This window comes from Ipomoea triloba, chromosome 11, assembly GCF_003576645.1.
Source record: "Ipomoea triloba cultivar NCNSP0323 chromosome 11, ASM357664v1".
NCBI classification, from domain to species: Eukaryota; Viridiplantae; Streptophyta; class Magnoliopsida; order Solanales; family Convolvulaceae; genus Ipomoea; species Ipomoea triloba.
In genome coordinates this window covers 22,211,060-22,225,213 of record NC_044926.1, presented here as the reverse complement: position 1 = coordinate 22,225,213, position 14,154 = coordinate 22,211,060, and the positions used below count along the sequence as shown (strand labels likewise).

General features: G+C 35.0%; 3 protein-coding genes across 3 annotated transcripts; all 3 read right to left on the bottom strand.

Annotated features, from left to right (window-relative positions):
• Positions 1–1,343: 1,343 nt before the first annotated feature.
• Positions 1,344–3,028, bottom strand: LOC115996505 (CRIB domain-containing protein RIC4-like). Its single transcript, XM_031235765.1, has 3 exons — positions 2,711–3,028; positions 2,501–2,629; positions 1,344–1,925 (listed from the first exon to the last, which is right to left on the bottom strand). The coding sequence occupies exons 1-3, from the start codon at positions 2,838–2,840 to the stop codon at positions 1,612–1,614; spliced, it is 573 nt and encodes a 190-aa protein (XP_031091625.1). The 5' UTR covers positions 2,841–3,028; the 3' UTR covers positions 1,344–1,611.
• Positions 3,029–4,049: 1,021 nt separating this feature from the next.
• Positions 4,050–6,456, bottom strand: LOC115996509 (acyl carrier protein 2, mitochondrial-like). Its single transcript, XM_031235768.1, has 2 exons — positions 6,149–6,456; positions 4,050–4,438 (listed from the first exon to the last, which is right to left on the bottom strand). The coding sequence occupies exons 1-2, from the start codon at positions 6,365–6,367 to the stop codon at positions 4,262–4,264; spliced, it is 396 nt and encodes a 131-aa protein (XP_031091628.1). The 5' UTR covers positions 6,368–6,456; the 3' UTR covers positions 4,050–4,261.
• A 2,279-nt stretch (positions 6,457–8,735) lies between these two features.
• On the bottom strand, positions 8,736–13,756 carry LOC115996502 (GDT1-like protein 4). Its single transcript, XM_031235761.1, has 9 exons — positions 13,410–13,756; positions 13,249–13,317; positions 12,231–12,371; positions 11,814–11,912; positions 11,627–11,699; positions 10,890–10,975; positions 10,573–10,656; positions 10,273–10,332; positions 8,736–9,162 (listed from the first exon to the last, which is right to left on the bottom strand). Exons 1-9 carry the CDS (start codon positions 13,488–13,490, stop codon positions 8,974–8,976), a joined length of 882 nt encoding a protein of 293 aa, XP_031091621.1. The 5' UTR covers positions 13,491–13,756; the 3' UTR covers positions 8,736–8,973.
• Positions 13,757–14,154: the final 398 nt, after the last annotated feature.

The window sequence follows — 14,154 nt, the reverse complement described above, 5'->3', positions numbered from 1 at the left end:
TCATTTTGTCCTCCTTTCTTCACTTTATACCTCATCGCTTTAGTCTTTGAGCCTCAACATCCTACACCCAGAGAAAGGTGTAGTAGTAAATAAGGATTGGTAAGGAAATTAAAGAGAGCGCCCCCTCTCTCCTCATCATATTAGCAATGTTGTTGCTTGTTTCCTCACTGAACTTCTAGATATTTGTCTGCATTATCAGCTGCATGTTATTATAGAGGGCAATGAGAGGGTCAGTCAAAAGTATTTACCCCGCTCTCAACTCAATGTTCAAACAAATAAGCAAGCCAAATCTCTTTCTCTTTCCATATATTACAAATTAAAATTTCAATAAGTGTCTATCTAATAGGATTCACACTCATATTGCATCATCAAAATATACTAAACACTTATTCTTAACAAAGTTCAAGTTATTTATGAAAATATCATCACTATTTTTTTCCTTGCTTTAGAGTTGTTAGATCTTCATAGATGGACGATTGTGATTGATTATCCATTATATTCTCTATGGGGCAGTATGTATATTTTTATTTGATCCAAATTTTAACTTGAGTTCTATTACATGTACTCCTGATGTGGCGGACACTGATTAGCTAATTTTTCCATATGGATCCTAATGGAAGTGCATGTCTACATCAAGATTTTTTGTGTGAAAGTAAAAGATGGGAGTAAAAAATGTGAGTATACACATAGTCTTTTCCTTTTAAATTATATATAATTTTCCCCATATGCAATGCAATACATACAATTATATTATATTATATTGTAATTAGTTATTACTTTCTTTTTTGGAGTGCTACTCCTTTGTTACAAAGCAGTTGATATACTGTGGACTATGCACCATTACTGATATTACAGTTGTGCTGAACAGATACTGCACTTGTGTTGAATTGATACTGCAGTTGTGTTGAAAGGGAACTACAATTGCGCGGAACAGAGGCTATTAATTTCATCTGTCTGAAATTGCAGTTGTGTTGAACTGATACTGCAGTTGTGTTGAACTGATACTGTAGTTGTGTTGAACGGATAAAACGACCTCTATTCTGCGCAAGTGCAGTTCCTTTCAACACAATTACAGTATTCGTTCAACACAACTACAGTATCTGTTCAACACAACTACAATATCAGCCATGGTCCTGGTCCACAATGCAGTGTGGACCATGGTCTACAATATAATTTGCGGTTACAAAGTAGTATCTGTTTATAACTACTTTCGCAACTTACTGAAACACGAAGAGTCAATACCATCTCCACTAAGGCTCGAATCCGAATACAACTTGGTGTCAGTAGACCACAAGTTCTTAGCTAAGTAGATTAAGGAATAATATAACCAGCAAATGTAAAAGTTGCATGACAAGTAATTACATGACTGATTATTGTTACTTCAATTCATATGTGTACCTACAATGTACAGACATGGAGAATTGCATAGTTATATATGTGAACCCTGAACCACCACAGACAAAACAAGCAATCTACATGGGGGGTGGAGGGGGGGGGGGATATAATGATGAATGACTCCGATCCAATGGTGCCCATTTTTGTTAATTAATTATGATCTTAATTAACAAATATCTTATACATATTTTGGCAAGGCAGATCAACATGTATGTATTATACGTCAGCTGGCTGGTGATGCACTGCATTTACAATAGATGCCGGCGACGGTGGGTTCGTGGCCGGAGTTGTGGCCGCCGTGGTCGGAGAGGGTGAAGTTGTAGTGCTGAGGAAGATGTCATGATGGTGATGATGATGCGGATGCATGTCCATCATCATCCTGCATGATGGGGTCCATCTCTGGGAGAGGATTGAAGTGGACGCCCCATCCAAGCCAATGTGAGTTACATGTTTAACATCTGTTGGATGTCCAATCTCCATCATTCTACTCTCTTCTTCTTCTCCCACCTCATCCCCATCTTCCTTGTACACTAGTTCAATTTGAATTGGATACAATAATTTGATTAGTAATTTTACCTTATTTATAATTTTAAAATCCTATCGTTTTTTTTTATAATACAAATTGTAGTGTCTGTTCAAATATACGGCACAAAGAGTTAATTCGCCTTTGCGTCCACTGAGGTTCGATCTCATGACCTCCCATATGAGAGAGTCATTACATGCTGAGCACAAGGTGCTGGGCTATATTTGTGCTATTTTACATTTTTTTTATATATACAAGGACAGATCAAATGAGAACAAAGTCATCTTGTAAAAAAGAAAGACTGATTTCAACTGTCATGTCTATCAAAGTTCATTAATAGTTGAGGATTTTAGTTTTAAAAAAATCAATTTTATAATTATTAAATTGCAAAACATGCAAAGATGTTTTGGATTCGGATCTTAACACTACCCAATGTAAAAATATTTTAATATGATTGGCTCATAAAAGTAAATATTGGGCTCTCATCAAAGTGTGCCGAGAATAAATATTAAACTTTTATAGTTGAAATACATGAAAAGTATCTTCTAATTTGATGCAAAGGTAATGTAAAAGTGAACTTACAAAATAATTGAGACAAGCTCTTGAAATTTTTCAAGAGCCTCCGCAATTTAAGATGACGAGTTTTCTCATCACCCTCTTCCCGCTCTTCCTCTACCTCTTCCCTTTCCTCTCTCCACTCTTGAAATTTTTCTGGCAAGATTCAATAAAGAAAAATAATTAACAAAAAAATTATAAGCGGGAGAAGTTGGAGGGGGGGTGGGGGGGAGTTACTTGGTGTGTGTAGGGGATTATTTGGTGGCGTATTGGTGAGATGAAGAGGACGAGAAACCGCAACACTTGACTCAGAGACACAACCCATAGAAAAGGGAAGAAGTGCAAATCTTTCCATTCTATCTCTCATTCTTTAGTTTCTTCAAGAAATATATAATAATGGTTGTATCGTATATTTGCCAAATGATATGATGAAGCTGAGAGAGAGAGAGATTTATGGTGATTGGAAGGTGGGCATAAAGGGGTTAAACAACAGATATATAAGGTGTGTGGTTTTGGCTTAGAGTCTAAGTTTAAGTGTTCACACCAACCAAACCGTACATATATACCTTAATTAGCTGGTTGGCTATTTGGTCCACATCCCATGCATATATACTCTATTTATCGTGTAGTATGGTGTCTAGTTGTATATAATATTGTTGTATGTTGAGGAGAAAAAGTTTATTTCATTTTCATTGTGGTTAGTTAAGTTATTCAAAAAACCAAATCAAATATACTTCAATTGGACTCCACCTCCTACCATACCTAGGTCTGTTATGTGTATTTCAAGCAATAATACATACATTGGATTACTTCAACTTTCTGTTTAGTTGGCACTCACCACCGTCCTCACTGCAATATAGTAATCCTATCCATGTTAGACAATTATGCTGTTGGTGTTGGAGGTGTGTCTATATATATATATATATATAGTCCTTAAGAACCATGTGCAAATGAGAATATGCGGACAAATTCAAACCATTGATTTAGTACATCTAACGGTTGAAAATAAACAAAACTTTTATAAAAATGACTCCGCTCATTTTAAAATTTTGTAATATTTATGAAAATGACCCCACACATTTACTTAATTTCTCATCCATCAGATCTTGCAAATCAATGGTTTAAATTTGTCCACAAATTCTCACCTAGGGAGTGACTCTCATTTCTCATATGATTAGGAAATTCTCACCTAGGGAGTGACTCTCATTTCTCATATGATTAGGATTCACGCACCTTAAGCTTTAGCACACACGCACCTTAAGCATACAAATCACGTACCTTAAGAAGAAAATTACGTACCTAAAGCCACCACACAACCGCACGGGAAACACCCGACTAAATTCTATATATATATAGACACACACACACTCTATATATATATATAGACACACACACACGGAGTGTCTGTTATAATCAAGTTCATAATTGAGAACATATCATCACTTAAAATCTTCATAAGTTTAAAAGTAATACATCAACATCACATTTTAAATAATTAGAGAACTTTAAACCAGATGATCAAAAATCAATAAAATATAATAATCTGAAATCACCCACATAATTATGCTTCAAAAAAGTTGAAAAGGGAGCATGCATCATGGAATTCATCAAGATAAAACAGGATTCATAATTCAAATCCATCCTTAACGTTTCAGATTGGAAATTAGTTTGTTCTCAAAGATGTTACCATGATCTCAAATTATGACTGAAAGAGCCCTCCAAAGAGAGGATTTACAGTTCAACCACGCTACAACAGAAACAAATGATCTTGCCTGCAGCTTCTTGTTTTTATTTTGCCTGTGGGTGGGATGCAATGAAGTCAACAGCAAGATTGATTGAATTGATCTTGTCTGCTTCGTTGTCGGGAATCTCAAACCCAAACTCTTCTTCAAAGGCCATTACAATCTCCACGGTGTCCAAACTATCTAAACCGAGATCTTTTTGGAAATGAGCATTGGGCGTAACCTGCAGAGAGAAATAGAGATAACACCTGATAAAACACACCGCCTTAACCTTCAAACACAACAGGGGATGGGGAAGTGTCTAAGAAATCCTTTAATTATAGACATATCCAGTCAATTCAAAAGATTTGTCACGAGAAGCATTAACAGAAAACTTTAAAACGAATGCTACCAAGAAGGCAGTAACTGGTTTTTGCATTGATCACCGCTAAATGAATACAAGCTATAACTAAAGTAAATCCAATGAACCAAGCGTGCATAGTAAAAAAAAAAAATCAAATACTCTCTGAGTCTCTCCCACCCATTTCAATCCACCCCTTTGACCCAACAAGCACTTTATGAAAAGATAATGCAATTAGACATGCCAGAAGTATCATGGCTGGGATTGCAAAATATACCATTCCAAATAGCTACTGAACAAATATCTGAATTAATTGCAGCAATCCAACAATTTTAGCTTCACTAATAACTGTGTTTGATACTAAGGGTAAAATCCCCTCGGCCTAGGGGTGCCTAGCGCCAAATTGGCACCTAGGCAGCTGCCTAGGCCGATTTTTACAATAGTGCGTAGGAGACTACTCATCTTTGTCTCCAGCCTTTATGGGAGTACAAATCATACACTTGCTTTACCACTCTTTTATTTTCCTTCTTTTATATCCTCTTTTTTTCCTTCACCCTATCTCTCTAACCTGCTATATCAATGTACAAATAATGAACATAGATATATTGCTTCAGCCCAAAGTATGTTGGAAAGTATTTTGTAACTATAAAGCCATCTAATTCTGTTATTTTCTTCTCCTGTGAAATGCCAATTTTCTAGTGCCCCATAATTCGTATCAGTGAATCAATGAACATTATTCATGGGAAGTTGCAATTAAATTTAAAAAATAATAATAAAAAAAATCAATGACCATCAAAGAAAATATGAACCAAAGAAGCAATTCACTGCTTTCATTTGATTTTCAAAATCGAACCCAACTAATTATCATTTTCTCAAAATTATCCAGTTAAACATTATCCCAGCCATGGCACCTCACAATCCCTTAAATTTAAATGCCATGAATTAGCAGCAAATGGAATTCAATGCTTTCGCTACATCTTCAAGAATCAAATAAACAAATTATTTTCAAAAAATAATAAGTCAGTACTATGTAGCACATCACAAATTGCCTAAGACCCTAGTTTTGTTTGATCACTGCAATGCATTATACAGTTCCAAATAGCCATCTCAAGTCAAGAATGAAGAATCCACAGAACCCAGTTTAACATATACTCTTTTAATCAACACAATCCACACCACTTTTCAAGTTGAAACCAGAGAAAGTTTGAACTAACCAAAGTATTTAAAAAAAAAAATCAATAGTAATAAAATATTAAAATCATTAAAATAACAATGTATTTTTCGAAAATTGATATTTTTCAAAATAATATTAATCTGCTCATACATATAAATCAGCAGGCGCAAACAAAATTTAAACCCAAATTATACTATGAGCCCTGGCTCGCATTTCTTTTGGGGCGAACCCTCGCGATTTCTCATCAAGCTTTAACTATGTTTTCACCACTATAATACTCCATTACTCCCAGAGTCTCACAACAATATTCCTCACCTTTGGTCAAATTGTCCACCAAGACAGAACTAAATGTTGAGAACAAAAGAAATGAAGAAAAAATTGGAGGGCAGAGAGAAGTGAAAATGGGTGGGGAGTAGTACCTTAGCGGGATCGACTTTCTGAAAGTTCTTGACGACGGTGATGACACGGTCGGTGACTTCGGATTTATCAAGGAAGGAGCCTCTCGCTTCCTCGCAGAAATGACGGCTCAGTCCGATCAGCCGAAAAATTGGGCCCCTAGGGTTAGGGGAAGGGTTTCGCAGTGCAATAACTTCCACTCTCAGGTGCTTTAGCAGCGCGCTTCTTATGGCCGCCGCCATAGGAACAGAGAGAGATGAACGAGGAGAAATGGATTTTGGGGGTGAAGAAGAAGAAGAGCAGTAGAATTGTAGAAAGTTCTGGGAGCGGAAAGAGTGATTTGTATACTAGTAGGGATTTTCAAGTAATAAGAAAGGTGTGTTTGCTTCTCCGGGGAATCGAAATCGAGGTCCAAGTATTTTGAATCTTTAGTACTAATGTAAAATTGGAATGATTACTAATATTGATGTTTGGTTATTTATAATTTTATAATAGAAATAAACTTTTTAAAAATAGCAATTGATTTTTATATAATTACCTCCAAAACACTAATATGAACAAAATAAATATCTAAAAGCATTAATCCCAACTTAAAAATCAAATTATTAATAAGACGGAATGATATCTACTTTTAATTAGGAAATGTAGTTTTTAATTGAAGGGTAAATCAAATCTCATAATTATTTTTGAAAAAATTGTCAACCAAACACTAACTATGTTTTGATTCTCATTTCAAGCGTGTAAAGTGTAAACCTATGAACAAAAACACCCTAATTCTTTATTTCATTTTACAGATCATGTTTATTATTGATATTAATAGGTTAAATAAATACTATTTTTTATTTTTTAATTATTTATAAATTTAAATTTGTGTTCAATAATATTTTAATATAATTTTTAAATATATAATAATATTAAACATAACATTATAAAAAGTTATATTAAAAATAATTACAGTCAAACGTCTATAACTAAACCAACACATGAAATTGACCAGAGGAAGTAAATAGAAACTAAAACACATAAAATGGGTCAGGGGAGTAAATAGAAACTAAAAACACATGTAACTGTATGACATTACTAATCTTGAGTTGCGTTTATGAATCTTTTATAAGTTAATATTTTAAAAATATTTCTGTACTATACTTTGAAAGTTTTATCAATCAAAAATTTAAATCAATTTTTTTAGAAATATTTGTTTCTGTTTTAAAAAACTAGCTACTCTTACTTACTTTTATCTAAATAAAACAAAAACATACATATTTTTAGAATTAGTACGTAATACAATTGATTTTCTCATGATACATATTATGACAAATGGAGATAAATTATTTTGTCTTTCTCTATGTAATATCTTTTATTATTACCAAACTATAATATATATATTTTTTTGAGTACTATTGAATCTGTTACAGTGTAAATCTACTCGTAGCTACTTTCTCAACCAAATGAAGCACAAAGAGTCAATATCGCTTCCACTGAGGCTCAAACCTACCCCTCTCATGTGGAGGTGCAACCGGGTGCCACTAGACCATAAGGTCTTTAGCACCAAACTATAATATATAATGACTATTTTTTAGCTTAATTTAAAGAAACTCAGAGCACCCGCAACAATGCAAGATTTTTGGTTGTTTTCTCAGTGCCAAGTAGAAAAAAGGGGAAGAGAGAAGAGGGAAAAGATTCTGACAAAAAAAAAAGCAAAGGTACATTTACGTGTCAAACTGGCACTAGCGTGCCACAAGCTCATAGCAACCTCAACAATGCAAGATTTGTTGTTTTTTCAGTGCCAAGTAGAAAAGAAAGGGAAGAGAGAAGGGGAAAAAAGAAGGAAAAAAATTTTGACAAAAAAATCATAACAAAAGATACATTTATGCGCTCAAGTGACGTGGCAGTGCGCTACATACATAAGCCGTGCAACAACTTTTCCCTCATTTTCTTATCTAATGAGTCCCACAAAAAATTGATATTTGCAAGAAAAAAATAAAAACCCCCCCCCCCCCCCCCACCCCCAAGTCCCCTTCCAATTTTTTCTTTTTGAAAAAACTATTTAAAAACCTCTTAGGAATGTCCTCATAGGTTAGACGAATTGAACATCAACCTGAGAGTGAGACTAATAAAGTCTCAGCTAGACCCTACTGAGAGAAACTCTCCCAAAAATGTTGTACAAACATTCAATTAAATCTTTAATTACATGCTTAAACGGCTCACTCAAATTATGTATATTCGTTGCCTTTTCAAAATTTCAAAACAGATTACTAAAATTCCATAAATTTCTTGTCTGCAAGACTGCAACTGCTATTTACATGATTTATTTGACCCTTTTTTGTCCAATAGAATTATTTAACCAAGGAGGACGAGCAATTCAATTGTTAATAATGGATATCAACCATCACAATTGTGTAGACCATATTATAAAATAATGTACTATTAATATATTATATTAAAAATATACATTATATTCAAAAAAAATACATTATTTGAATATTAAAAATATATTTTTTTATATACACAAATAATGTATTTTTAATATATTAAAAATGTACCTTTTGTTATGGTATGAAATAATTTGCCCAACCCTCATCATACATGCACCTCTCTGTGACAAGGATATCTGAGAAAATAATCAAATACTACTACTAGGATTCCTTACCAAATAACCAACTATTTCAGTGATCTCTGTAATGCACATACAAACATATATCCACATGCTTACATTGTTGCAAAAATTTGAACAAAAATTAAGAATGAGCAAAAGGGCTTCTGCTGAAAATTTTTAATTTTACTCCCAAAAACCAAAAACAAGTGACGGCACTCCTAAAGTATTGCGTGTATCTATGATCTTGGGTAGTTATAGAGGTGGGTAGAAATACGATGACAAGGAAAAACCAAGGAACAGCAAGCCCCCGACTGTTGCTACTGTCCGCTGTGAAATCTTGGAGGCCAGCATGCTTCCTCCCACCACTGCCAAAGAGGTACATACTGTGTGTCCTATCGTGGCACCCACAGCAACTCCAATTGCATTTTTGTGGGTAGCTAGCTGCACAAATGAAAGGCGGGTCATCAATCCGAAACTCACCATCTTCGGCATGCAGAGTAAAGAGTGCCACAAACATTCTTTCTTTATGCAGCAGTCTCATGTAATATTGTAAAAGCGGCTCGGCTCGGCCCGGCCCATTGCGGGCCTAAAATTTGGCAGACTTTTGCAAGCCCGCCCGAGGCTAGAGATCGAGTGACCCTAGCCCACCCCCACGCAGGGTTGGCGGCACCGCGGGTCAGCCCACGAGCTTTTTAATAGAAACACCCAAAAATAAATAAAACGTCAACAGATTTATTCCAAAGTTTTTAATGGACAGTTTTACTATACATGCATATCTGTCCCTGATATTATCGGCCAGTATAATAAAAAGAGAAAAAGAACATGTAGATTTATATACACATGCATGTATGTATATTTAATGATAAAAATAAAAAAGTAGGGTGTAGGGTAGGAGAAACTTTGTCAAAAATCAAATGAGTGAGGATGAGGCGAACTAAAAGTTGTGAACAGTGAGTGAATGGACCTTGGTACATATTGGTTTACGGCCACTAGCAGAAAGAGGCCCTCTAGGTTTTTTTTTTTTTTTTTTTTAAAGTCCTGCCCTGCAGGTTGGCCCATGACCCGTGCAGGCCTTCGTTATGCCCACATTTTTGCAGGCCATCTTTTTTATTTTTATGACCCTAACCCGCCCCACCGCAGGCCGGCCCGCAGAACTTTGACACCCCTAGGGCCTAGACTCTCATGTAACAATAACCATTGTCAGAGTAAATTCAAACGAGTGAAAAATTATAATGTATACCGAGATAAAAAATTAAACTGTACTATATCTTTTTTGTTGACAAGGGAAATTAAGCTGCAATCTTAATATTGCATACAAACACACAATCATAATTCATTGCTACTGAGAATGCAACTCCACTTAGAACCATCAACAGAATCAATTCCCACTTCTAATAATGGAAGTAATCTATATAGCTTACTACAACCACACGAATGAAGGGGGGAAATGGCCATTATTAAAAAAAAAGGAAAAAACCAAACAAGGAAAAACAAGAATGGTACAAACAAGGCAGCCATCCAGTTATTCAACAATGATAAAGAATGACTTACAGCAATTGTTGCTATCTGGCTGCGATCTCCCCATTCTGCCAGAAAGGTTAAGATGAATGACTGCAAATTTAGGAATAGCCACAAGACATGTTAGTCAAATTACTAATTTGTTGATTAAACAAGATAACACCACTGAGTTCACCTGCTTCATAAAGAATATAAAGAGTATTCATTAGAATAATACAATTTATACAAGTAAATTGACTTGCACCATTTTCATGAGATCAAATCTTTACTTGAAAATACAGGCATAGTGATTCAACCAAGAATTGAAAAATGAAATGATAACCCGACCCATACCTCCAAATATATTGGTGTACAGAATCTAGAAAAGAAACGCCTAACTGCTGTTTTCCCCTGCCCAGCTTCGAGTTTCTCTTCTACCTGGAATATTTAAACTTAAAAATTTGAACAATTTTGAGCACAATGGGACAAAAGGAGATGGGAAATTTGGAGTAAGAAGCAGAGCATACACTCATAAAGAAAGATATATTTTAGAAGTATGGAGCAGTAACTAAAGTAACAAGCACAGTTTTACGGCTCATTACTCATTAAGTTCTACCTTCATAAATATACTGTAGCATAAATCAATCTAAACTCAAAAGGTGAAAACATACTTCCTCTATTTCTTTTTTCTGGGAAGCTTTTGAATCTGACCTCCACGCAATGTAAAGTAGCCGAAGCCCAAAAAATGCATAAAGAACTGCAAAGGACCATGAAAAATGAGATTCATAATTAACCAATAGATTTTTCTGATAAATCATAGCCAGCCAATAGATTATTACTAGTACTTTCATATAGTCATAGTAGATGTTTACAACTAAGCACATACACCCCCACAGTCCGACCCTTCATCTCCAAAGATAGGAAACATGGCAAAATAAAATGAGAATCTAATGAACCAAAAAGAATTCCCTGAAAAAACATCCCTTCCACCAGTTAGCTTAATGAAGGAGGCATCCATTTTAACTTTATCAGTGAAAGCTTGTAGCATGGAAGTAAACAGCAGATAGTATGGTGGGAATCAAGTTCTGCAAATGTATAGTTCAATTTTGACAGAGAGGAGCACATATACTATATCTGGGGCTTTCAAGCATGACACTAGCAATCACAATTTGAAGGAAGTCGGGAACTCCAAACAAAAGTTGGATCTTCCATGCTTTAAATGGTATTATGTGAACATATTTTGCAATTTATATATTAAAAAAAAGAAGAAGAAGAAGAAGAAGAAGCAATAAGTCATCTCATTGATCCACATATTTTTCCCAGTTCAAATTGTCATCAGCATTGGCGCATTGCATTAATGAAATATAAACTGATTGGAAGTTAGCAAAGAATATGTGAAATCACATGCCTGTAGCTGCACTGTTAGTATGCTTCCTTGATATCAGGTTAGGCACAATCCTGCCAAGTCCAGTTGAAAGTATCTATTTTACATGGGAAAGAATACTAGTCTTAGTATTACAAGTCAAGCCCTCATAGTAGAACCTCAAACAATAAAATCTGAAAATGATGAAGTGAGAAGAGATTGGATAGCTTACTGTCATTATAAACAAGGCACTCAGGGCACCAGATAGAACAATTGACTTAGGGTGACGCATTGCCATAAGAGCTGCTATTATAAATGTCTCATCCCCAATCTAGGAGCATAGCCATTCATAAAATATTTAGTGAGCCAAAATAAGGAAATATCATGAGAAGAGCACACCAAAGTGAGCAATTTATATGCCCAGCTGTGATTTTGTTTCATAAAACTGTGCTCATTGAAATGCCAAGCAGCAGATTACTATTAAACTAGTGGATAAGAAGTTCCATTATCATCATCACCAAGATAACACATGATAGACAATAATGAAAACTGGGAGAGAAAACTTCCCACAGTGAAATGCAAACACCGGAATATTTAAGTCATAAGACTACAGAAGTGGCAACAGAGCTACAGAAGCAAAGCCACTAACCTCACTGACAATGATCATCGACAAACTTGCAATGAAGGCATCAAATACTCCAAGCCCTGTGTCCAAGTCGAGGCCAAGGCCCACAGAATCAGGATCATTTTCCTCTTGTAGATCACCAGTCTTAAGTTTGTCAACAATAATCTGTCCACCAAAATAAAAGCATGTTCAATAACCAAGGAATCACATTATTAACTCAGGAATATATACAATATAAAACATTATACAAGAGGCATTTTGTGATCTATGCTCCTCTCACTACAATCAGAACACCCAATATTATATCATGTGTGAGTACCATTTTAATTACACTATGAATTACAAGTTAACAAATATGTAAGCTTTTGATAGGCCAAGATTGACAATCTTCATCAGCAGATGCAAGAGAAAACACAAAATTCTTGAAGAAACATAAGCCATTTTCATGGGAATAGTAAAGCCATCATCCTCTCTACGCACACTAGTTTAAATGTTCAATAACCAGGAGTTTACTGGGTAGACTAAGGAACTTGTTAATTATCTTCAAAATACTGCACAGATACCCAGATGTTGATCTAGTACTTTAAGCTTGCTGTGTGTTTATGGCAGCCAAGATGGCAAATGAATAGGTCTGCACCACTGCCACAGTGGGCTGATGTAGTGAGGTGATACAATGCTGGCAAGGACCTCAAATAATTGATGACCAACAAATTGGGTATAGGCTCTCTTTAACTATGCATTGGATTTAAACAAATTTTTTTAATAATAACAACGATAAAGCCCTCTTCCTTCTCACCATCATACTTGGGCATTCCTTGCTTGTTAAACACCAAGATACCAAGCTATTCTCAATCATTCATATCATTAGCTTCCCGAGATTGGATCATTCCAAAGTCAATTGAATCAACTACAGAAGGTGCAGAACAATACATTCTATCCCAGTTCACCAAAGGTCCATTGTTTAATTCAGAAAATTATCGTTCAATTCCAATGTGCTTTCCAACAAAATGAATATGTGAACATAAAATTACAGTATACTCACTTTACTGCGGCGACCCAGATCTCCAATCCTTCCGCTCGACTCTTCTTTTCCAGCCTCATCAATGATTTCCTACGAATTATCGGCACCCAAACACCAAAAATACATCAGTTAATACATACGCACACATGCAATCGAGATAAAGAAGAGCGTATCAAAAGTACCTGAGCAGAAATCAATTGGGCAGCGAAAATAAAAAGTAAGAGGGCAAGGAGGTAAAGATAGGCGTTCGATCTCAAACCCATGTCGGTTCCTTCTTCTTCTTCTCCGAGCTATTGGAATCTGCACGCGAATCCAAAGAGAGAGAGGAAGTAATGGGAGGGCGAAGCTTGCGGAGATGAAAAAGGCAATGGGTTTTTCGGGATCGACACAGGAAAATCCGGATCTATTCAGACGTTACCGGTACATCGTAGTGAGAGAAAGGAAAAGGGAGGGATATTGCTGAGGAGAGAAGAAGATGAGCGGAACTCCGGGCTTGCATTTAGATTGCCAGCAAGATCTCCTACATGACAATTTGCCATATATTTTAATTCTAACTGTTCTCAAAAAAAAAAAAAATGTACTTTGTTCCATTTATATACTCCGTACAAACTTTATAACACAACTATCTCACCCATGCGAATGCGATGCACGCACTAAATATTTAAAGTATTAAAATAATTCTATGTTATTAAAAATTATTAATATTATTAAATTTCCTATATAGTAAGAAAATGTAATGCTTATTCACTTAAAAAGGTTTTATTATTTAATTATTATGTTGATTTGATATGATAAAATTATGAACACAAATATTTACAATTAAAATATAAATTGATATTTAAGGTGGGTAATTACTAAACATAATATATATATATATATATATATATATATATATATATATATATATATATATATATATATATATAA

What these genes read in the sequence shown, in the direction of transcription:
- LOC115996505 (XM_031235765.1), bottom strand. Translation starts at nt 2,840, where the DNA reads ATGAGAGATAGAATGGAAAGATTTGCACTTCTTCCCTTTTCTATGGGT. An exon ending in TAATCCCCTACACACACCAA is followed by an intron (nt 2,630 to 2,710) that starts GTAACTCCCCCC and finishes GAATCTTGCCAG; the next exon opens with AAAAATTTCAAGAGTGGAGA. An exon ending in GAGCTTGTCTCAATTATTTT is followed by an intron (nt 1,926 to 2,500) that starts GTAAGTTCACTT and finishes AAATTGAACTAG; the next exon opens with TGTACAAGGAAGATGGGGAT.
- LOC115996509 (XM_031235768.1), bottom strand. Translation starts at nt 6,367, where the DNA reads ATGGCGGCGGCCATAAGAAGCGCGCTGCTAAAGCACCTGAGAGTGGAA. An exon ending in AGAAAGTCGATCCCGCTAAG is followed by an intron (nt 4,439 to 6,148) that starts GTACTACTCCCC and finishes TTCTCTCTGCAG; the next exon opens with GTTACGCCCAATGCTCATTT.
- LOC115996502 (XM_031235761.1), bottom strand. Translation starts at nt 13,490, where the DNA reads ATGGGTTTGAGATCGAACGCCTATCTTTACCTCCTTGCCCTCTTACTT. An exon ending in CCCAATTGATTTCTGCTCAG is followed by an intron (nt 13,318 to 13,409) that starts GTACTTTTGATA and finishes GATAATTCGTAG; the next exon opens with GAAATCATTGATGAGGCTGG. An exon ending in TACTAACAGTGCAGCTACAG is followed by an intron (nt 10,976 to 11,626) that starts GCATGTGATTTC and finishes GGTCCTTTGCAG; the next exon opens with TTCTTTATGCATTTTTTGGG.